This window comes from Myiozetetes cayanensis, unplaced genomic scaffold (assembly GCF_022539395.1).
Source record: "Myiozetetes cayanensis isolate MyiCay16 unplaced genomic scaffold, myiCay2020 scf5-8, whole genome shotgun sequence".
NCBI lineage: Eukaryota > Metazoa > Chordata > Aves > Passeriformes > Tyrannidae > Myiozetetes > Myiozetetes cayanensis.
Genome location: NW_026087742.1, coordinates 47,565,321 through 47,590,536, shown reverse-complemented (window position 1 = coordinate 47,590,536; position 25,216 = coordinate 47,565,321). Strand labels below are relative to the sequence as shown.

At 37.7% G+C, this 25,216-nt stretch overlaps 1 protein-coding gene across 1 annotated transcript in view; it reads right to left on the bottom strand.

The window, feature by feature from the left end:
- The window catches only part of B3GLCT (beta 3-glucosyltransferase), a 53,882-nt gene extending 30,385 nt beyond the window's left edge, over positions 1–23,497 (bottom strand). The window contains exons 1-4 of the mRNA XM_050333597.1: positions 23,329–23,497; positions 17,618–17,679; positions 15,130–15,169; positions 12,080–12,189 (exon numbers count right to left, since the gene is read on the bottom strand). Of these exons, the coding sequence (XP_050189554.1) occupies positions 12,080–12,189; positions 15,130–15,169; positions 17,618–17,679; positions 23,329–23,419 (303 nt within the window). The 5' untranslated portion in view covers positions 23,420–23,497. The remainder of the gene's footprint in view (positions 1–12,079; positions 12,190–15,129; positions 15,170–17,617; positions 17,680–23,328) is intronic.
- Positions 23,498–25,216: the final 1,719 nt, after the last annotated feature.

Below are 25,216 nucleotides of genomic sequence, written 5' to 3'. Positions count from 1 at the left end.
GGTATCTTTTCTCTTTGGCATTCCCATAAGCTCAGTCTTTTTCTCTACCCAACTTCCTCAAAAACATGAAAATACATGTCCTTCATGTTCCTTTTCTTCCACTCACCTCTAACAATGGATAAATTTTGACTTAATAAAGGAGATACTTAAAACACACTGTACAGATAAAATAGCCTCTTTCAAAAACACAGGAGAATCTCTGTTGCTTTTTCTCTCATTTTATGTATTTTCATTCTGAGCCTAGTGGAACTGGGCTGACTTATTATTTTTTCTATCTTCAGTACATGGATGGTGGAAAAAAAGGCAAAAGGTACCTGATGTCAGCTTTGAGCAGTGGAAGGGCACATGCAGGTGACCTCATCAGGGTCTAGACAGTCAAGGTGGTGATATGTGACTTAGAGACTGTGTCTGCCTATCTCACAAAACTCTCCTACAAGTGCATCCATAGCCTGTACTGCATTCAGTAGTTATTCTATCTTGAAACTGTTTCCACAGTTACAGAGCACATGTGTTTTCACACATATCAACATTTTATGTATGGTACAAGTAAAGTATCTAATAATCTAAATAAAATAATTTATTACCCTCCCCCCTTTCACAACTAAGCTGACTTTAAAGGGCAAAAGCAAAAAATGGAATTGCTTGTCCTTTGAAATACAGTATAAGACATTTTTACTCCCTTTTTACAACCTAGTCTATCATCACAGTGAGATCAGCAATACCTGCCACAGATTACAATTTCAAACTCTACATAAGCCAAGAAACTAAGTGTGAATAAAGGGGTTAGATCCACATTTTCCAACTAGTTTGAAATACACTGACACAGCTCCATTTGTACCTTAACAACCATTAAGTATTATTTATGAAAGCTGAAGTATGAAGGTGCTAGCGGCACACTCAATTTCACAGCAAATCATCAACAGAACTGACATCAAACTCTGGTTCTTGAATCTAAACATTGGGAGTCCTCTTCATTAAAATGAAAAACCCTGGGGGAATAGCATATCCAATAAAGAAAAAGATAACTCAGAATACAAGAATTCTTAACAACTAATTAAGAGACTTGCTAACCCCAAACAAGTATATGTATTATTTCTGCACTACCTGCAATTTCATATTAATCTACCAAACCCTATATGAGAAATGCACGATTTGCAGAGAACAAAACAGTACAGTGTAAAAACAAAGGTTTCATAGGCTAAAGGGCTAAAAGGGTCCTCTGTAGGCACCTAGGATGGCAGAGATCATCCCCATTTAAAATAGGATTTCTAGAGCCACAGCTAGGTCATATCCTCTATGACCCACTAGCACATCTGTTCTTGCTTTGTTTTCCTACAGAATACAGTCCACTGAATTTCATCTAAGCATAACTAAACCTTGCAGTAAGTGTATTGTTTTGTGAGAACATGCTTTATTAGAACATAATTCAAACTAGATCTTACTCAGCACCACTAATTATATGTCCCATGTGACATGTAAGAAGAGCATAAAAACACATATGGAACTGTGGTGAAATGCAAAACATTGCAGTAATATTTTCATTGTTATATTACTGAGTCACCAGCTCAGAGCAATTGGCAATCTCGTAACACATTATAGAGAAACACAGGAGTGTACAGGAATCTGCTCTTAATGAGTCCCGTACGCTGATATCTGCAGGTGTCTTGCACATATCCCTGTGATTTGTAATTTTATTAAACTGCTGCATGAAGCCCAGAGCTGGGGGGCAGGAGGGGAGGATCTGAAACCCTGTACACTGCTGTTGAATTGCACAGCTCCAGAGTTAGCAAATGTTTTCCTAGTCTCTACATGCTCTACAAGCCCTTAACAACATCTTCCCTACTCTCATCTTCTTTTCAGTAATCAATCCTAAGACACATTCAGAGCTAGCCTACCTACCCTCTTCTCAGTCTTCCCTTGGGAGGTTAAATAAGCCAAGCTCAGTAGTCATCTGTTATGACTACTTTGACAACGCAGAGCTGTGGGATACATATTGAAGTCTCCCTACAGCTTTATTTTCACAAAGATGCCAATTCTGTAGACATCCTGAAGGATTTCTAAAACATAAAGTAAGAGCAAATCTCCTACCTCTAAACCCAGTGGGGCAGACAATTTGCTAGGAATTGCCAACGTCAAATATTACACTGTACAAGACGTCTTCTCTAGATTCTAACAATTTTTTAAAACATTGAAAATTACAATACACATTTCAAATATTTTTCATATTTTAAAGACATAAGTCTCAATTTTATCAGAGAATCAAGTCCAAAAATCCAGGACAAAATATTATTTCAATATAGCCATTCAAATAAACCCCACAGATGATTTAAAGTACTATTTTACAATACAACTGTAACAAAAGAACTTTGCTTCTGTTTAACAAGTCAGTCATTTGGGATCTTCTCTAAAGTTGCCTTGTACAATTTTAATCCTTGCTCTATTTCTCCCTTTAGGCTGCATCCATAGAATAGCCTGGGTCAGATAGGACCTTTAGAGGTCATCTGGTCCAACCCCCTGCAATGAGCAGGGACATCTTCAGCTAGATCAGGTTACTCAGAGCCCTTGTCCAGCCTGACTTGAATGTTTCTGGAGATGGGATATGTTTTCTGGGCAACCTGCCAGCGTTTCACCACCCTCATTGTAAAAAAGTTTCTTCCTTATGCCCAGTCTGAATCTACCCTCTTTTAGTTTATAACCATTACCCTTTTTCTTATTGCTACAGGAGCTACTAAAACATCTGTTCCCATCTTTCTTATAAGGCCCCTTTAAGTACTGAAAGGCCGCAATAAGGTTTTTAAAAACTCCACAACAACAAAACCCATGTTGCTAATAAAGCATAATATCCAATAATCTTTTGCTCCCCAGGAAGCCTAGAGTAATAAACTATAATCTACTATTTTCCAATAGAGAGAAACTCTATTTCTGTTCTACTCTCAGATGCCTGGTTATCATTTTAAAAAGGAACTGAGTTTTCATAATATATTATGCGTAATTTCACAGAGTTCAGGGAAAGGCCATAGTGGTACCCTGCTTTAATAAATCAAGAGCAAGTACTGTCTGCATGTCTGTCATCAAATGATCTTACATTAAAGAGAAGACCAAAGCATTTACCCAATTGTATGGAAGTAATAACCGGAGCTTAAAGTAATTTGAAGTGTTCCTGACTCTAACTACAGATTAGAGGGGAAAAAAAGGCATTTTATCAAAGAATTAATTTTAATCCTTTTTCCTACTATGCATTATATCAAAACCCTCAGAACACAACTTAGCTGCCCAAAAACATACCTGAACGCATAACCAAGCACTGACTCGAGTGCTTGCATGCTAGAACCAACAACTAATTGCCTGGAAAAACAGTTACAATACAGATTTGTATCTCATGGGACTTCTTAGTAGCTAGCTGGAATATTAATCCTTATGTAATAAATTATTTCATCATCAAAAAGAAAGCTTTTTACTACAATATATTTCTGTCTCAAAAACCTATAATTATCACTGATATAAGTTTTTCATGTAGGAAAGATGGTGGCAGCCACCCACTTTTTATTTTACTGGGTTGTTCTTCAACAATAGTGGGAGTAAATTTCAGCAACACTGCCGGTTCCTAACACGCTGCCTAGACTTCCAACAATTGGAAAATCAGTAGAAGGTCCAGTAAGGTTTTTGTGATCCAGAAATAATTCACCTGTGCTCAGCAGTAATCAGAGTTAATTTGATTTGCATTATGTTGATTTGGCATCACAACATTTTCCTCATCTACTAGCTACAAACAAGTGCCCTGCAGCAAACTGTCATACAAAGAATTTATAACTGCACCTACGTTTTCCATTAGCAGGAGGAAAAAATGTGTTAACATCAACACAATTGCTCCCACCTTGGAGATGAAAACCTGAATAGATCATAATTCGGACGACTAGGACATAAGAAACTCAAGAAACTACTAAATTGAAAATAAATAAATATTTTTCAGCAAAAAAATATATGTGCCCCACCCCCCAGTTAGTCAAAAGACATAGAATACTTTTAATTATCCAGGATACACGTTTCAAAGACCAAAAGGAAGTTTTCTGGAGTATTCAGTTAGTGCTTGCTGATCTTTCAAATGGAACAATATAAAAACCTAACCATTTTCATTCTTCTAATTACCGAGATGTGAACAACGTTCAGAGGTATTGACACATTTTAAATTATCGTCATTATAAATCCTAATACCTAGTAAAAATTACTTATTTACTAAATAAAATTCAAACCTATCAGTAAGACTGAGACCTCGACCAAAAGCAGCTCCTACTTTTTCCTAACACTGCCTCATATATTAAGTATAGGTTAGTCCACTTTTGTGCATTTTTTCCTTCATCCCTGCATTATCTTGTGCATCAGAGGGTGCACAAGCTGTATTTCTTTGGGATGAAACTAAACCAAATGATGTGCTGCAATTGCTAATCTCCTCTAGGATCCCCCATCTTCCCCCTAGATATCCCATATCTTCCCTCTTCTGTTCTCCTGAGAGCTAGTGATCACCAATATCACAAATTAAATCTTATTTTCCAACGAGCCACATAAAAAGATGTGGAAAATATCTGGAAATTTTTTGAGTGCTTATTGTAATAAATGCTACCACAGATGTGTATAATTAGACAGTAGGCTAGAGTGGCAACAATACATTGCAGTAAAGTGCAATTTGTTTGCTTTTCACTTGTGTGGATAAAAAGCAGTGAGGAATACTACCTTCACAGCTCACACTTTACAAGAATTCTAAATAAATGCAATCACACAAAATACAGACATGGTATAAAGTACATTTCTATTATTCATGAAAGTAAGAATTAATGGTGGCCACTATAATTATGTTGCCAACTGATCTAAGATTCTTTTTTTAGAATGTGTGTAAGATAGGATTTTAGTATCGTGAAGTAAGTTTTTACTTAGAAGTAAAATCCTTCTCAATCAGAACTAATGAATAAAAACACTTCAGGTTGGAAAGATTTCTTCACTGAAAAAGTGGTTAAGCATTGGAACAGGCTCCTCAGGGAAGTGGTGGACTCATAATCCCTGAAAGTGCTCCAGAAGTCGAGTAGCCGTGACACCTCATGATATGGTTTAGTGGGCATGGCAATATTAGGTCAAAGGGTGGACATGATGATCTCTGAGGTCTTTTCCAATCTTAGTGACCCTATGATTCAAACAATGAAATTAAGCAATTTAAGAGATTCAGTTGATTCTTTTAATATCGGCAAGATTAGCAATATAAGTAGATTTTTATATTTATTGACAAATACATCTGTAGCATCTTTCACTGACAGCAAGTTTGAAGCAGTCATCTCCACAGCTACCTTAGTGTCATACATGGGGCAGCAGGTCCCTCCCCGCCAACAGTCTCTTACGAAGACCTAAAACACGTTTTTTAACTAAGGAACAAGGGAAGGAACAACGAGCAGAAGCAGCTTCCACAAGGTAAGAAATTTGTTAAATGTATTTTAAGGACTTGTACAGATGCTCAGGAGAACTTAAAACTGTCAACAAGTACTGATTTTGAGGGTTTAAATCTGATGACTTAGTAATTCTACTCTCACGTATACTTGAACACTCTGTTCAAAGACGACTGAGCAATTTTAATACAGCAGACAGCAGTCTCAGTGGAGGAGGAATTTCTTATTCTACACTAATAAAGACATACCTTAATAAAACAGTTTTATTCAAATCCTATTAGTCATGCAGAGATTGGTGCAGAAGAGGCTGAAAGAGGCACATAGCCTACAGCACTTTAATATTCTGAATTTCTTGTATATATCTTGCACCGAGATGACAAAGCACCTCTGTGAGATGACAGGTCCTGTTTTCTGCACAAAAAAATCAAGGCAGTTACAACATATTTGTGGTATATGATGTGTAAGGTAGGGCTGAGAGGAGCCCATTTATCCCTACTAAAACATTTAAAAGATCTCATTAGTGCAGAATTATCTGACTTCTACCAATTCCTTCAAATCTGCTGGGTATCTATTACAGGAAAATGATCCTGTTCACCTTCCAGCACTACAGTGTAGGTAACTTTTACAGTTTCAATAGTTAATGAGCTAGGCATCAATTTTGCTGATAATAAAGCCTGTCAATTGTCAAAAGGATGCCGGTACCTTTGCAGAATGAGAAGCAAGGGCATATCATAAAGTCAGAGTTCAAACAATTAAAACAAAAAGCTGAGAGAACAGGAGGGGGAAAGCAAAGATAAAACCAAAGTCAGTCAAATCTGTAAAGCCCTGCAAGACAATTCAAGCCCTTGAAAACATTCAAGACAACACTGAAATAAATTTTCAAAACTGAACAATAGCTTTCTGCACTTTTCCTGGAATACTTTCAAAAGGCTGTACTTTGGAGGCACCTCACCCTTCAACAGAAGAGAGTTCAGATGCATTTCAGAACTTGAGCACCCAAATACTGAGGCCCCTGAATGAGCAGTTGCATTAAACATTTTGAAGACAAACTACGGACTCAACAGGAAAGAAAAATACTAGAACATGGTGATATTAGACAATGTATGTAAGCAGAATAAGTAGCACAAGATAAAACAAACAAAGGTATTAATATGGATAAAAAAGTGGAAACGGGAACTTCATAGACTGACCACTTAAATGCAGCGCATTAGGGTTTTATACTGCAAGCTCTGCCCACATAATATAAGTGAAGTTTTATGGACAGATTTGAAAAATAAATGTAAATATTAAAGTTTTAGATGACATTACAAACACAAGTCAGGTAAAACAAAAGCAAAGCAAGGGGAGAAGAAAGATTGGATAAAATTAAGTTCCCACTAAACTTTGTAAGAGTAATCTGAAAATGAGGTCATCTAGAATGCTAAATTAATCCACCAATTTGTTTTCTCTACTTTAAACAAGAAATCTAAATTATACAAGGTATAGCTATGCAAGTTTAGGAAAAAATTCAACTAGTACAGCAATATTTATGTGTTGTCTAAATGTCAAAATGCTGTTTTAAGGGGGGGACAATGGGACAGGAGGAAGAAATCTTGTTTCCAGACTTTTCTACTCATAAACCAAAGATGATACAGGGATTTTAGTAGTTAATGGTAGTATAACATGACTTAAGCAATACAGAGAGAAAATAAAAACATCACAGGAGCAACACAAAAGAGGTACCCAAAACTTCTGGACAAAGGTTTGTGTGGTTTCAGGAGGCCACTGAGAACAGCTGGAACTTTTTCCTCCCTCTTTCACCACAGTTCCATGTTCCCTAATTATTCTAATTGTGTGAGTCCTTCCATGAGGATCTCTGCAGGGACTTCATTTCTTTGAGAAAGAAGTGCTAGATGCTCCATCAGCATCTCTGTCCTCACCACAGAGACGTTTAGGACTTGTCATCTCAGCAAGATCCCTTCACACATTCAATTGCTGGTCACGTATCAGACTCGTGTCTTTGGTGTGGAAAGAGTCCTGCTGATCAGTCAAAGACTAGGAGGACCTAGGTCCAAGAAGAGTGGTGCACAAGACTAATATCACAGATGACATGACAGTATCTTCCCCAACAGCTTTGGTATTGACTGGCAGCTGATCCCTGTACTACAAGAGGGAAAAACGATGGAAAGCTAAAGGAGAGGATATGCCAAAACAACTCGTCAACAAAAACAGTTCACTGCCAGGCAAGATAAACTCTTACATCTTAAGGAATAAGCACTTAAGAACTGAGCTGATAAGCACATTCCGTGAGGCTACAGGATTCATTTACATGAATAAATTCTTGCAGAAGAAAGGAAAACTGTTGTGAAGAAGGAAAGAGAGGGCACACTAACATTTTACAAAAAAAAAAAAAAAAAAAGGGACTTGATCAAATAACACTGAGAAACCAAACAATTTAAAGCTTTTGATGTTACAATATATCTGTTTTAATTAAAAAAATAAGGTTGATCTAGATATTGTGGCAAATCTTGTCTCAAAGACAAACCATGGAAGACATGGAGATGGATGGGCAAGTCAGAATGTAGCCCAACACTTCACTTAAATATAATATTCATATATAATAAATTAAGCCTTGTTAAAACTGCAATATCCAAAAATGAATCATCTGATCAGTCTCAGATGAAAAGCAGCTTCCATGCAATGAGAAGCCATTAAAGGAGGCAGAGGAGGAAACAAAGTTTTTATCCTAGAATCTAGAATTTGAGTGAGTAATCTGAAACTTGAAATTACAGGTATATGATGGATTGCATTGCATTTATGGCATTAATTATGAAAGGTCTCAAGCAAATTATGTCTATAGATGTCTTATCTAAATATATAGATTGGTTTAAAAGCAACTCAGTTGTTGTGAGGGAAAAAGCTATTTTCCCACTATATTTTATTACAACATTATTAACTTGTATGTGAGTTTTACAGTAAGGTAATGGTTCAGACCTATGGTCTACAAATTCCCTGAAAGTAGTCTCCCACAGATGGTCAAAACATCAGCAGGAACAATATGGAGACAGATTTTTTCATTTCAGATAGGAATATGATGATGGTTTAACATATATACTTAAAATTCAAGCAAACTAATTTTACTTCCTTCCCCCTCCAATCCTCTAACAAACAAATCTTCCATATTACTGAAATAGTGGAATGCTGCCATCACTGCAGCCTAGTCAATTAAAAGAAATAGATTTTTAAAGCACATGCTCAATAGCAACTGGCACTTTGGCAACAGATACTGTGGCCATGAAACTAATGACACAATGAAATAAAGCTGAGATAGGCACCAAGAGGCTTTTCAACCTCAGAGGTGCAGCAGGTAGGACACCAAGATACAGTTAATTTTTGGTGAAAGCAGAAAACCAGAACCTTCTGTAGGCATGATCCTGTAAGACAACAGAGAAACTGAACTAGAGGCACGGGCCAGCTGGGTTTCTGATCATCCCATCAACACGATTTTGCAAAACTGTTCTAAATAAACAGTAACACAATTATAGAATGCTCCTACCATTTGTCACCTGTTTTCATATTAGCCAAACTGAAAATCAGGAGGTTGATGAAGAAACGATATTATGAAAGTTTAATGATGATATTTAACTAAAGCAAGTATTTACTCATGCAACATAATATGGAGGTTTCCTATGTACAGCTCTGTATTTTTGACTGTCCTTGCTTATTTTAAACTGATGTTAAAAATCACTACAGTAACAGTCCTGACAACTCACAAACAAGCAGTATTCCCTTTTATATGCAGATATTTTAATATGTGAAACATCATTTCTATGTGATGATACAACATATAGAACTTGGCTTAAAACAAAGTAACCCTAATGGTAAACATCATCTGTTACTCATATGGAAGTATGTGATACTCATTTTCCAGTACTCCATGGTATCAGTCTTAAAATCTTTTTCTTACATTCCTGGATTGTTGTTTTTGTTTGGTTGGTTGTTTTTGGTTTTTTGGTTGTGGTTTTTTTTTTTTTAAACTCTATAACTAACAGTTCTAACTTGCTATAGTTCTTCTGGTCAATATACATAGGACTCTACCTAATCTCTAGACTTTTCAGGAAAAATTATAAATTTTTGAACACAATTAGTTGGCTGAGGGTGTTCAACGTAAGAACCTTCAATGACTCAAAGCAAAAAAAAAAACCCTACTCTACTAGACCGGTTTTCACAGGGAAACACACAGACTTTTGTCTTCTCAAACAGCACTAACAGCATCTAAGGAGTTTTGGTTAATATTCAGTAAATCATTATGCAAAATGCTTTTAAGCGTGAACAAAATACTAACATCTACTGACAGATTAGTTTCCCATTAAAAAAATGTTTTAAGTACACAGTGAAGAAAATAAACGGATGAAACACTTGTAAAGATTAACGTACAGTAAATATGATTGTCAATGACAATCCACTTTGAAGCAAGGCACATGTCACAAATCTAGCAGTTGGCTTCCACTTCTCATTTTAAAACAGCAGAAAATAACAATTATAGAAACCCTATGGACTAAACATCTATCGTTTGGTCCTGTGACAACAGGTGAGCAAACCTGATGATTCAGTTGATTCAGTCCTTTGATTCTATACAGCAGCTGTCCTTGAAAGCGCAAAGGTTTAGATTTCCTTGCCTGAAACTAATAATTTCATATGTATTCTTTGCAATGAAAAATGTGAAATTCAAATGTTGGTATGCAGGATTGCAGAGACCATCTGTCCCTTCTCCATAATTAGTATTATTGGGTCACGCCTCACATTGACATTATGAGTTGACCAAAACAGTCAAGACATACCAAGAACCTGTTCTTTTTTTTTTCCCCTATATGCTGATGGCTTCCCCTTTTCCCAGATTTCAGACATGAGATTTTTGGTGTGATATATTTCCACCACTGTTTCTCGTAAGACACCATGACTGCTGTTTAACAGTTACCTGTTAATATTAGAAAAGCATCACCATTTCAGAATTCCCATAAAAGAATCTCCTAATTAGGCAATAATTTTTTTAAAAGACAGGTCAGTTTCAGGTACAACTCTGATCACTAATAGATTTTACCTCTCTCCCATAAAACAGGCTTATATTCCTGCCTCACTGAAACTATCTGTACTTCCACTTACTCATCTTTTCGGTACTCATATTCTGCAATATAAATTACAGCATTATATCAACTAAATATTTATATCAACTAAAATCCTTGGTTTTAACAAGTGACACCATAATCCCCTCAGCATACATTGTATCTGAACACTTGTCTCAATTCCAAGGAGGACCCCAAAACAGCAGAACTCTGCAGAACAAAGGCTGTTCACATGACTGATTTCATTAAGGGATTAAAAACTGCATTTAGAATGGATTTAATTACAACAGGTTTGATAAGCTTGGATAAATGAAGCCTCAAACATCCAGCAATCTGATTTAGGCACTCCAAGACTAAGATACACAAGACAACTTAAATCACACTTCTTTTTCCTTTACAACTAAGAATGTGGAAATGAAAAGTAGGTCAAATAACCTCACAGCAAGCTATTTCACATCAGGGGACATATGCAAATGGTAAATTTTTCTTATTTTTATTACAGACAAAGAAAATAAAGCATTGTTTAAGTGCACTGAACTTTCAATATAATAATAATGGCCAGTCTTCACGAGTGAAGATCCGGGGAAGGTCTTTCCACCTTCCAGCCTGCGCATTGGATTTTTTAGGTGAGACACAGTGTGCGCGGAACTGAGCCCACCCTTTAATCCTAAGGTTCATCTGCCGGGGCCAAGCGAGCTTGGATGGTGGCAGCGAGGTCCTTAGAACATAGATGGATTGCCTTACACGGCTAACGAGCTCCATCTGCCCGGGGAGTGTTATTATTATTACTTTCAATATATGTTTCTTAAAAACCTCTTCTCTCGAGGCTAAAGCTTTACAAATAAAATTTCAAATTAGAGCGTTAAGTACAACATGCAGCTCCTAGGCCAGCATGGCCCACCAGCAGATGAAGGGCAGCACGCTCAGCCTGCAGTGAAGTGGCAGAGGAACAAGGAATAGCTAGGGAAGGTACTGCACCATGGAGGGACATGGGCAAGAGAGGTGTGCAAGAGTGCTGCTGTAGGAAATCCTACTGCTGTAGGGAATCCTCTGTTAGGATTTTAATGTCCACACACATTTCTCGTCTACTGCCACAATGTCACAACTGTGCAATGAAATACTGACAAAATCTACATTACAGCACCTTCATTGGCTCTAATAAAGTATTCACCTAAGGTTATTCTAACCAATACTTAAATTATGTTTTTCACTTCATAAAGACAGCATCCTTTTTTAGTAAATTTTTTAAATACTCTACAGTGGTATTGGAAAACTGTAAAGTCTTTTTTATCGCTTTTCCATCAAATGCCCTCCAAACAAAACCAGCTGTTACACAAAAAGGTTGATAGTTGAAATTAAAATATTTAGGGATAAATTACAGCCTACAATCAGTACATACCCACTGAAATAGTTTTCTTGTAAGCACACAGAAGACAATTAACAAAAGGAATAAAATGGATTTCAAAAAATTGTATTTCAAACCCACAGTATTTCTGGTGAAATGCAGTAACAGCAATACAAAGTGTACTTCATATTATCTCAACATACCTTTCCAAGATCTGCAGCCTGCTTTAAAATATCTCTTTTTAGATCTTCTGCTCTCTTGGAATGAAAAGAATTACTTTGACTCTGGATGACAAATACAACTTCTTTTAATTCTGTAAACCAGAAAATAAGAAGATTTAAAGACAAAAGAAAGTTTTTTCTGCTTTGCTCCAAAGCTAGTGAGAATCCAGATGTATAGGGGAATCTATTATCCAGTAAGATATTTTTTCAACTATAAAAATTTTTCATAAAATAGTAAAAAGGCGTAATTTAACACATACAAAAAAATCCAAACCTGTCCTTTTCAGGATTTACATGCTTTACAAAAAGCATGGCAGGAGTAGAAGATGTGCAGCAGATCTTACACGTCCACAACGAACAGTAGCCATATTCAAGAAGTTGCTTTTTCTCCAATACACCAGCACTTCTTACTGCTAGAGTTAAAAGGTGTTAGACACAGACCAGCATGTCCCCTCACTAGGCAGTGCATGAACATGAAACAGAAAAGATGTTTCTCCAAAAGAGAACTTAAAACCCCTACTCGGAAATAAACATCAGATGGAGAGGCACGCACATGAGAACAATGAGGTAATACTCTTATCTAACAGGACAGCACCAATGTCTCACGTGTCTTCACAGTGTTTAAAGGCGTCGTAGTTAAAGAACTATAAATACAAGAGAAGTGTGATAAATTTATTGATAAATTTAAAAGAAAATAATGAAGTAGATTTGCAAACATTTATGGATTTAAAAAGTGCTTATTAAAAAATGCAAGTAGGTGACAAAGTAGGTAGCCAAATTTTCTTGATGACAGTAGATAGAATAGTCCCTCAACACTTAGAAAATTAAGAGCAGCACGCAGGTGTGATCCCATTCAGAAGCAGAACACAGAAGAGGACAACAAAGGATGAGAAGATGAAGGCAAGAAGACAGAGGCCCTTTCCAGAATTCTTAACAAGTTTGATCTATGCTGTATAACTCACTCAAGACCATAACTAAGTATCAATCAATGTGTAAGATGAGAATCACATGATATTGCATTTACTATTTGGCCAGAAAAAGCTGAAAAGCTGAACTTGACAGATACTATACTGTAGAAAGTATACACAAAAGGTAACTCAGAACGTAACAACTTGAGACAGTACAAAAAGGAAAGAAATTAATATCCCATGGGATATCTACAGAATTGCAAAAAATGTGGAGAAGGAATAAAGTTCACACCAAAAAAATTATATGCTAACTTGGTAAATAGAGTAGGATGAATGAAGAAGAGAAGAACAAAGGTGAAGAAAAAAACCATCAAAATAAGGAAAGGAGGAGTCACAAGGAAAAAGAATAAAACTGAACACATGAAGAAGGATCACAATAAAAAACAGTGGGAACAAAAAGAGCATTAACCACAAATATCTTCACTAACGTTATGAGAAGACTGCAATGCCCAAGACCTGAGGATCATTGCTTTGCTCCTCTGAACAGCTACTTGCTAGTTTAAACCTATGACAGCTCAAACCTGTAGTTAAAGGTTTTTCTTCTTTTCCCTTATCGTTATTTTCCCTCAATTTATTAGCTTACTCACCAAGACAGACTCTGACATTGTCAAATTGTCTGAGGTTTCCGGTGATATATTGTAGAGGTGGCATAAGCACTGGTTAGGATATCAGTTTTAATTTCATATTTTCCCACACAGTGTAGGAATGAACAGTGTTCATGCTCTGAACCGCCAAACAAACTGCTTAAAAAACCCATGCATAATAAAACCTTCTGAATGGCAGCTGTTTGCTGTCTAGTAAGATCTTTGCGAGATTTCACATGGAAAAATTAAAATCACTGCAAAAATTGAAACTACACTTCATTGATGCTAATGAGAGTCGAAGGGCTAAATCTACATGCACAATACCAAAAACATCCCCAGAGATAAAAACCAAACACTACGTTGTTTTATGTAATTACTGTTTTAGTATGTTTATAGATAGGAAGTATCTGAATTACACTCAGTTTCATTTACAGTACATTTAACAACAGCTGTGATAATCCACAATAGAATACTTTCTAGGAGTAAGCTAACACCTACTTAAATCCAATGGAAATAGTTTCCTCTGTTATAGGGAGTTTAAAGTGGCTGATAAAAAGACATATGCAGTGTACTAAAATGTCATCAGAAAATAGGTATAATTTTTAACACCTAAATTGTTTCTCAAGTTGAGAAACAGTCTACCAATCAAAACAAAGAATGGAGTCTTTTCAAAGATTTACATCTACCTCAAAAGCGCTACATCTTCCTGGTATTCAGCTTTAATGTCAGAATGAACTCACAACTACTCAGAAACTACTACAACAGAGACATGATTAAGCTGGTTCCTTTTAGAACAAGAAGAGCCAAGTCTCGAGGGTTTAGCAGAATGAGAAGTCCAGGGTTACAGTGCAGAGAATGCAAGTCTTTATCTCAGGTTTGTTAACTTCTTGCCAGAAGGACACCAGGCTTGTCTTCAGAAAAGGCAGAACGCTGCAGAATTTTTTTTCTCATTATTTATCACACATGTCCAGCAGCAAAAAATTTACCACTATTTTACCTATTAATGTTTGACATGCTTCTTAAATACCTCCTTCTAGATATTACAACGTTATTATATTTTGTTACAAGAAATTTATGATAACTCTAGTTATTACAAGTATCATGAGAGCCTAGCAGAATGGTAAAATTCAGTTTCCTATTGAACTGTTACAAGAACAGCGACTAGGTATCATAAAATTTTATTTTAAAATACAGTGTACTACAAAGCGCAATTCATCAGTTTCATAGTGGAAGTGCACATGTTCAGAAAAGACTTAACTGTAAGAACTGCAAGTACAATCAAAGATTCAGAAGTTTCTGTTTCATGAGACTACATGAGCCAAAGGAAAAAAAAAGGTACTTATGAATCAGCAATGAACTGATAATGCTGTTGGGCATTTAGGCACTTGTTCAAACAGTCACTTTACAAAGCATACCTGTATATTGTTTAAACTAAAAAGGATGCCACGAGTGAAAACAAATACAGAGTATACATACTTACCTCTGCTTATTTTACTGATTGTTCTACTTTCTTCAGGCTTCTAGAAGAAAGGAGGAAAAAACCTCAAGTAAGAATACACACAAACCCTCAAATATTTCTATAGAAAAAACATTGGGAGTCAAAGCATTCATCAGATTATAAACAGAAACACAGAGGTTTTAACTCAAAAACTAATAATAAAGTAAAAAGTTTTTCATCATCAAGAACTGCAACAGATATCCTACACGCTTCCATATTATTACTCAGAAAATACAATAAGAGAACTAAAAAAAAATAAAAAAGAGAGAATGTTTTTCCGTAACTCGATCTATACCAGAGCTCTTTAAATTAATACTAGCAATGTTTGGGGTTTTTTATTTATTACGTATCTCCTGAGCACTCAGTTTGGAATATGGAACTCTACAACGCAAACACACCTGTTCAGTATGTAAAAAACCCCCACCACACTCTTACTAATTTCATCCACTATCAAGCTTCTATGGAAACAGTTCTTAAAGGAAGACTCAAAAGCAATTTATATTAAGACAAATGAATATGAAAAGGTTGTTGTACCTAACATGACTTCACCGAAATTTACTCAGGTATCACGTGAGATTGTGCTTTTTTGTAATACTTGGAATTTTACCAGAGTGCTGAGGAAGAGACAACAGTTATACTGCATTTGCATCATGAACCAGGAAACTAAGACACACATAAAAATATCTTAGGAACATATTCAATTGCTTCTAAATGACAGAGTTCGAGTGGAACTGCGTTGCTTAAGAGAGATAGTACTGGAGAAAGAGCTCTGCAATTCCTACAAAAATTATAGGAAGGAAAACAGAGCCTTCATTTAATGCACAATTTCTCCCTGGTGACAGCACCCCAGTGCTTTGGTTCCTCCAAATATAAAATAAAAGTCATCTTTACTAACTGCATAAGAATGTTTTAGGATTTACCTTGATTCAAGTGTTTTAAGACTTTCAGACAGAAATGCCATACAAGGCACTCTGCAGTAATACGCTCGTATATAGTTTTCCTGCCCTTGAGACAATTTCTATTTATAGATACTTAGCCCCCTCCTTTTTTTTTTAAATATCAGATCTATGTAGTTCTTTCAGCTCTACTTGCATCAGATGATCTCTCCTCTGTACAGGTCTGACTTTTGCACTGAAATGCATAAACTCCAACTTCCTTGGTAACCATCTGTAAAACCTCTTCAAGAATGACTGCATTGCATCCATTCTTATTATCCTTTTTTTGTTGACTGGATCAATAAAGTTTAAAAAATTTCTTATAAGACTAAGTTATTTTGGTGACTCTATACAGCACTGTTATTGTATCACACAGTAAATTAACATTCTAAGCTAACCTCTATCAGAAACAACATAGGAAGATTAATTTTCTTTGGAAATAAAAACTATGTGCCTTGTGGTACACAGTGGGAAGACAAGCCATATTTTGCAATTACTTTTATTAAAACACAACATAAAACAATTATGGCCTGTTACACTACTGTTAGTGTTACTAGAAAAAAAAAAGGGGGGGGAGGAAGGGAAAAAAGGTATTTTGGCTTGAAGAGTTCTAGGAGGCACCCCTGACTTCATCTGAGGGAAGGTTTTGAAACACTAAAATAGTAAGAAAGCCTTTATAAATTGTATCCTACATAAGAATTACAGGATAAACAGTTGGATTGAGAAAGTAATGGAATTTAAGAAAGAGCAATTTAAAAGTAATGACAACAGAATGAGATTACCAAGGCTCCCACATATACTGCAGCAGATCAGCAATTTACAATAGGGATCTTTTTAATTTATGAAAATTACTGTAGATGTAGCAACCATCATCAAAACTACAAAGTATTTAGAAATGTATATCTCTGGCTATACTTCCATTGCATTTGATGTGAGATCACTAGATCTAAATGGCAGTTATAGATTCTAACTTGATTAATTCCAATACTTTTATTTTCCTCTCTTAAAGTCATTTTATAAGCACACAAACATCTGTTACAAACATATACAATAACAAAACGGCAGAGAGAGGTCTGTTAAAGGACACGCATACACATCTAACACCCATTATGCTATTTAAAGCTCGGGATAGCTCCGACCATCAGTTCTTCTAATCTGTTAATTTGAAATTTCATATGCAGGCTTTACTTGAGCCGTGACTTGAGTAGTAATATGTAATAATGCTAATTTAGCAAAGAGGCAGCCATTTCCCTCTCAAGGTATTATATATATATATATAACAAAACCAAGAAGAAAGGAAAACCTGCCTCTGAAACAATAAAGATTATATGCTCAAAAACTTTTCTCAACAGCAACAACACCAACAACTTATGCCTTATATGCCACACTGAACAGAAAGACATGATACAAGTACCACTAATGCCATTGATCAAAATAATCAATGTCAAAAATATTATGCTTTCTGTTCTGGTCTCTTCTAGTTTATTTTATAATGTCTGTAAAATGTTCCTGCTCCAGAAATCAAAATATATTACCTGCAGCACTGACAGTTCAGTCTCATCTTCTGCACCTTCAGGAACTACACTTACAGCAAAAGCTGAAAGAAAAAGCAGACTTTTTTCATATTATAGGAGTTCTCTTTCACAACTGACAAAATTCTGCAGAAAAAAAACAAAACACACCGAATTTAGGTATATTTTTCACATTGAATGATACTATATTAGTAATAATCTTTGTGAACATGAGACAGTCTGTTCTTATGGAATTTATACATTTGCTGCCTGACAATTCCCATACCATTGCTGAAAAAATCACTTTTTGATGTGAAGCCAATTCATCTTGCCTTCAAGGCAAATAAATCCCTTCAGAAAAAACTGTTCAATCCAGTAGTTCACTTGGTAAAAGTATAATATGCTACCATATGGGAGACTGGCAGTCCACTCTGTCTTTACCCAAAGTCTGGATTACCAAAGCTTCACATGGAGCCACAGAAACTGTCAGCAGCTGACAGAAATTTCTATCAAACATGCAGATGGCTATCATAGGCTTTGAATGCCATCTTTGAACAACAGTCAAAGTTGTTAATGTATGAGGCCCAAATAAATGTTTACAAAAGGAACAAAGAACCCACAAAGGTAATCGACACAGACACAGCATTATCTTAAACCCTTTATAGTGACACTACCCTATGCATACTTCTAGTCTGTATTAGAAAAATAATCGTAACAAGGGTTCTGGTGCTGGGGATTTTTTTCTTGGTGATGTAGTCAGTCAGTTTTTCTCAGCTTGCTCATTTGTAAAAGTAGTACCATTTAACATAAGAAAGCCTTGCTAAAATTCTTTGTAAGAAATCTTTTTCTTAAGTGTACTAAAGAGATGCAAATGAAAGAAAATTGTTATAATTTGGAAGGAATTCAAGATAATATTCATCATGGTCAGATCAATGGCTTTCTTAAAAACTGGAATGGAAAGTAGATCCAAGTGGATTGTTTAAAGCAAACTTAAATTATTTATTGCTTGAAATTGATTTCAAAGTGAATTGCTAACTGCTGTCATTCCTTTGAAGCCCCAGAAACCTAGAATATAGCAAAGCAAGACAAGATTGTCCAAAGTCTGTGGTGCTCTATCTCCAACTACCTACATCCATATGCCCTTTTAGTGGAGATCAAATTTCATGAAGTGTCTAGGAGTTGAAGTTCACAATGACACCTCTGGTCCTGATTAACTTGAATCTCAAATCACAGCACTACATCCCAAAAATCATTCTAACACAGTAGACTCATGCTGACCATAGACACATTTCCATACGGCCTTTAGCCAGGAAGCATAAAACAGAGTCCAAGAATGTACTCCAAAGTTGTCCTCAAGTAAATGTTCTACACTTCTAGTGTGAAAGGACACTGAGAATGCCTATTATATCCCCTGCTGACAGCATGTTCTGATCATTTTCCTCCTTCTCTCCCAACATAACAGTACTTAGAGATTCAGACAAGGAATCCTTTCCCCTGAACAAACCAGATCCACACCTTCTACTTTACACAATCCTAATTACAAGATCAACACAAAACACACTCATTCTGGGAAATGTATTCATTACATAGCATTAACCTTAAAAAGTATCACTTCATAAATTCAGCTTGTTCACACAACTGAATACAAGCATAAATTTCACGACTTCTAGTTTTTAATACGCAGTTGAGGAATGACACTTGAAACCTGAAACAACTGTGACTGACAAGAGATGATGTGACTGTCACTGTGGTGGATTCAAAACCCATCCCACACTACTTCAAAGCTTTATAAAATATTAAAGCACATGGAACAAATCAAACAATAATCAGATCATCTGGAAGAAAAAAACAAAACAACAACCTATTTCACACTTTGAGAGCACAGATAAAGCTCTTCAGGGAATACTTAAACAACCTACTTCATCTTGTTATTAGAGAATCACAGAATTGTTGAGGTTGGAAAGGATCCTAATGGTCATCTAGTTCAATCCCCCAAAGTTTGACCCTCAGGACCTTGTCTAGTCAGGTTTTAGATTTTGAGTGTTTCCTAGGACAGAGACTCCATAAGCTCTCTGAGCAACCTCTTCCAGTGCTCAATCACTCTTAGAATAAAAAAAAAAAAAAAAAAAAAAAAAAAAAGCGCATTTATTTTCAAATTGAATTTCCTGTATTTCAGTGTAGGTAGGAAATACAATGCCTGTGCCCAAGTGGACATCTCCAAGATTAATTCATCCACCTGCAATTCACTCCCAAGAGGTTTCTGAAAAAGGTGTGCCCAGGAGTGGACCACTGATAGAAAAATGACACATGCAGCTCATAACCAGGTCAGTTGTACAATGCAAGTAGAAACCATAAACTCTCTGCGGCAAGGATGTCTTTTTGTTGTGTGCAAAACACACATGGACCTCTCTCTAGGAGCTATCAAATCCTACCATAACACAACAGTAACTTTTCACACCTAAACATCATTATTAATTCAGATAACTGCAACATACTTCTTTCAGTACAACTCCCTAAAGTACAGATCAATCTCTAGAGCTAGAGGTACCTTTGCTAAATCCAAACTTTCTTCTAGTCCCTTTGCATTTTCTGATACAATGCAAGCATACCTCAGCTGGCCCACAACCTTGCCACAGAGCACAGAGAAAATATAATAAAAGAAGAAACTTACTATCTGGTAAAAATTCAAGCTGTGTAGGCACCACAGTAACCAAAAGGCCTGGCTGATAATTTGTATGATTTCTCACAAACAAAGCTGCCTAAAGCAGAAAAAAACATAGGCAAGCCAGCAAGGCCAGCCAGCAAGGTGCCATCTTAAATCCAATCCGTGGTTTTGTAATTGTTACTTTGTTATTTAATGTATTGTGTATTCTGAAGCTTGTTAATGCACTTTGTGCATTAAAATCATGCCCTTTGGTATACACAGATCATGTCAATTGCTAGTCCTCTCCTACTTTTGTTAGATGTCTGAGAACTGAGGATAAAAAAGAAATTTCAGAAAGACTTTAAAGTTCTTTATTATCATCAATCTTATCTTTATTTCTCTTGAGAACAGGTCTAAAATTCATTGAAAAAGCTAGGCAACATTTCTGGATCGATTCAAAACCTGGAAATGTAATCCAAAAATGTAATGGAAGCAGCTTCAATTCCTAATTATTTTTGTCAAGTGTTCCATTATTTCCATTAAAATTTTGATGAGAAGACTTGCTTATAACTTTAGAAAATAAAACTCAACCATTTATTTTCACTGTGCAGCAGCTGAACCACAGTAATATGTGCCAATAAACTATTAGAAAAATAGATATAAATGCTGCAGTATTAAAATACACTGTATTAATATATATAGTGATATAATACCACATTTTAAATATGGAAGCAATCTTTTCTTCAGTACTACCCTTCCAAGCATAAACAACTTCCAAACATTTGCAGTTATATGTCCTTGAAGTGCAAAGGATGTTAAAAACTGAGGAGTTAACTCTTTCTCTTTCACAGACAAATCCATCTAAGTCAGAAGGGCAGCACCTCTTGTTATCTTTTTTTTTTTTTCATTCCAGCCGCCTTGCTGGGCTCAGGGTCAGTTTAGATGAGCTACAAGAAACTTATAATTCTATGGCAATGTATGACAAAACCATGGCTAATAATAAGCATTTCAAATAATGAAGCCAGTGATTACGTTGCACACAGTAGACAAAACATTTAAAACAGAATTTCTTTATACTTCTAATAATAATTTAATGGAAGGCCTATTTTTGTTTTGGTTGCGGGTTGGCTGGGTTTCCTCCTTCTCCCAAGTTTTCAAAGAATATAAGATTCTATGGATTGACGTGATTCCAGAGAAAATCTGCACTGATGCTGTCAGTCAAAGAGATGGGATGTTCCAAGATGAGACAGCCTGTGAGCATTATCAAGCAATATAAATTAGTTTCATGTACTTACATGAAAGCTTTTATAATATTTTTTCATTGTTGCTACTCTATCAGCATCAAAAATTGTGGTCTAGCCAGATAAGAATGAAGATTTACAGATTTATCAACACAAAATTGGGAGAGTACAGGGTGAAACAGAAAGAAGGGGTGATGCAAGCAAATTTACAGCATCTGAAGCTTTTCATACAATAAAAGCAACTAATTACATTTCCTTACACACATGGGAAGAGGGCAGCTGAACCACTGAAACGTCTGAGTGACTGCTGTGTACACCAGTGTCTTTATAAAAGGCAAGCAAAGAAAAACAGTAGAAGAAATAGCATCATCATTATCCCTTCTGACTGTCTAGAAGTTAGACCACACAAAATCAACTGAATACATTTTCCCATTCTGCATGCTGCCACCTGCAAGCTGGAATTTATGAAATTACTTAATTACCGACAGACAAGCTGTTTGCTTCTGTGAAAGGCAACCCAAATTATTTGGTTTCCAAGAACAAAGCTCATTGTTTTGCAAACTTACTATCCACACCACTTTAAAAGCATGGGTTATTTAGGAAAGCTAGACTCTAATGTAAAAGGATATTCAAAAAAAAAAAAAAAAAAAAAAAAAAACCATGATACTTCAATAAGCTTCTGGTGAACAAATCCCACACAAGTATTAATCAAGACCTACTAAACAAGAACAAAAGTGTTTCCATTTCTGCCTTCTAGTCACATGTGTGTATGCACAATAAAAACACATACACACAGAGGAAAAACTGAAGGTGCTATTCTCTGTTATTACAATCTGTTCGAGATTATCAAGTGCTACAGCTCCTTGCTGAAGCACTAAAGCAAAACTACTCATCCCGGGAAGAATGAAATGCAGCTTTAGGAAGAGCTGTAAAGTACGAGGATTCCCCAAAAACCAAGTTGTGTCAGTGAAAGGAAAAGTGTTTTGCAAAAGAAAAAGCCAAATATCAGTTTTACTTTGCTAAAAATGGGACTTATTAGTACCAGGTTTCCTCTGCGTGATTTTGGTCCACAAGCCATAGCAGGAGAGGAGAAACAAATCCAAAGCCTTCCAACAAACTGACAAGCCTATGCTAACAAACATTCACGAACCGAAAGAATGAGAAACAAAACAGATAGAAACATTTATTTCCCTCTCTTATACTCACGGCAGCAGCTCCCAACTCCAGGAGCCTGCAGCAACCCAACTGCAACCCATCCGAGTATCCCTTCTTCTTTAATCTTCTCCCACCTCACTAGACACATTACAAACGTCTCCAAAACACTGTAGTATTTTGCTTTCCTGACGGCTGGGCATTTTAATCGGTGGTTTTACCTTCCCACCTGCCCCCAGCAATGCCCCCCATCTCGGCGCTGTTCCAACACGAGCACAACTCCGCGCTGGGTTCACCCGGCTGCTCCAGGACGATGTTCCCGACCTGCGGGCCGGTTCCCCGGCGCGGGCTGCCCCTGCCCGCACCGCCCCATGCCCCGCACACCGCCCCGAGGGCGGGAGGCGCTCCCGGCGCTGCCCCCGGGGCCGGGGCCGCACAGGGAACCCCGCGCTGCCCGGCCGCGCTCCAGCCCGGCTTCCCAACAAACTTCGGGGGAAGCGACACCTCTGCTCTCCCGCTCGCCTCCCCCCGCGGGGCGGGACGGAGCGGGGAGGAAGCGGCGGCGGCCCCGGCGCCCCTCCAGGCTCTCCGGCGCTCCGTGCCCTCCTCCCGCTCATCACCTCCGCGGAGGGGCCGAGCGTCCCGGGTCTCCTCCCTTCACCTCGCCATGGCGTCCCGGCCCGGCCCCCGCCACTCACCCCGGCTGCGGAGCGGCGGGAGAAGGAAGAAGAGGTGTGCGGAGGCAGCGAAGAGGAGCCAGCGGCTGCAGCAGCCGCGCTGCCGAGACATCTTTGGCAGGGGCCGACGAGCCGCGGGGCACTGAGCGCCCGCCTCCGCCGCAGGAGCGCCGGCGAGCGGCCTCCGGCTGGTGGCGGTGCCGCCGCCGCCGCCAGCCCGCCCTTCTCCTCCTCCCTTTCCCATCCCTCCTCCCCTTCCCTCCTCCCTGGCAGGACCGGCCGCCAGCGGCAGGAGCGGGAGGCGGAGAGGGGCCGGCGGCGCCCTCTGGCGGGCACTCAGTGCCATGGTCTAGTTGAGATGGCGGTGCTCGGCCACAGGCTGGGCCCGATGGCCTCAGAAGCCTTTTCCAAACTGAATTGATTCTGTGATTCTGTGGAATGTTAGCCCAGGAACCTGATCCACCCTAACAAGTGGCCTACTTCATCTCTGAAACGACCTCCCAAACCCTTACCCGTGAGAGCACGTGGCACCTTCAGACAGCCTTTCCTAACCACCTGTGTGACCAGGAGTGGGGACACGGGGTGCAACACGGGGTATAGGCATGTGACCCTGGGCACAGCCTTGGCATTGGAGACTCCACAGCTGCCACTCCAATGCCTCACCCATATTTGGTTAAAGAAATGCAGACATGGAGACACAGAAAAAAAGGTTTTGGATGTGGACATTATGGACAGTAAATTTGGCTCTAACAGAGCTGCAGACCAATGAAGAAAGATCAAGAGTGTAAAACCTTTGTGAGCAAACATGAATCAAAATGTATTATTTTGATTTCTTGCAAGGTTCTGGTGATGAGATTGTGAGATGCTCCTGTCTATTGTACTGCACAAAGTCAAGGAGAAACAAGGGTAATACTTCTACAGACAGATGCAGAGGACTGAAGCTTTCCTGTACTGATAATAAGGCAAGGGCATATTGCCCACTCTGATCAAATGAACAGCTTGCCTAAAGAACAGTCAGACTCACTGCTCTCTCCAGTTTGGTCTCCTGCTGCTTCCATCTGACATAGAATTGTCTCTATGAAGCATATCTGAGCTCTTTATATTTTCCCTGTTGAAGTGTAGCTATTTGAAAATACAAAACATTAGCCCTAAAGTACCTGATAGTGTTTTTTAATCAATTTATTAAAATATTACCTTGTCAACCAAAAGTCAAAGTACAGATGAACAATAGGGGGTTTAACTGAGCAAAACCATGAGGGAACAAAATGCTTCCATGTGTTTAAAGAGCTTACTGGCCATGTTAACTACTTTCCCTTGATTCCACTTCCTACATGAAAAGAAACAGTGGTACAAAGAATCACCTACCCTTCTCAACTCCGTACTAGTCATAGTGGCAAAGGAAAAAACAAGGCAGTCTGCTCAAGGAACACTGAAGTGGATGGTCAAATAATGTCCTGTGAATTTGTCTTTATCATTTTTGTTGGTTTGATGGGCTATAAATCATACAATCACTCAAGCATTGACTAACCTGCATCAGCTGCTGGGATTACTGCCTCAAGATGTCCTATGTCTCATAACTAGCTTCCACATATTTTTGTTTTGCCTTATTATGGCTTCATTGTAAACTATGACAGTTCAGGAACCAACTCAAAAGTTGTTATGACATCCCAATTTGGCAGCCAAAAACAAAAACAAAAAACCAAAAAAACCTTGGACAGTGGAAGAGACAAGTAGTCACAGTAACATCCAGAGATGTTCAAACAACATGCAACATCCAAACCAGGTTTTAGAACCTTGACAAATTCATCCTATAAGATGGTGACACCAAACACTTTGGGGTATGTCTGTTTTACAGCTTTTAGTGCCAATAATCTATAGAACTGCAGGAGGTTTATACTTAGATTCAAAC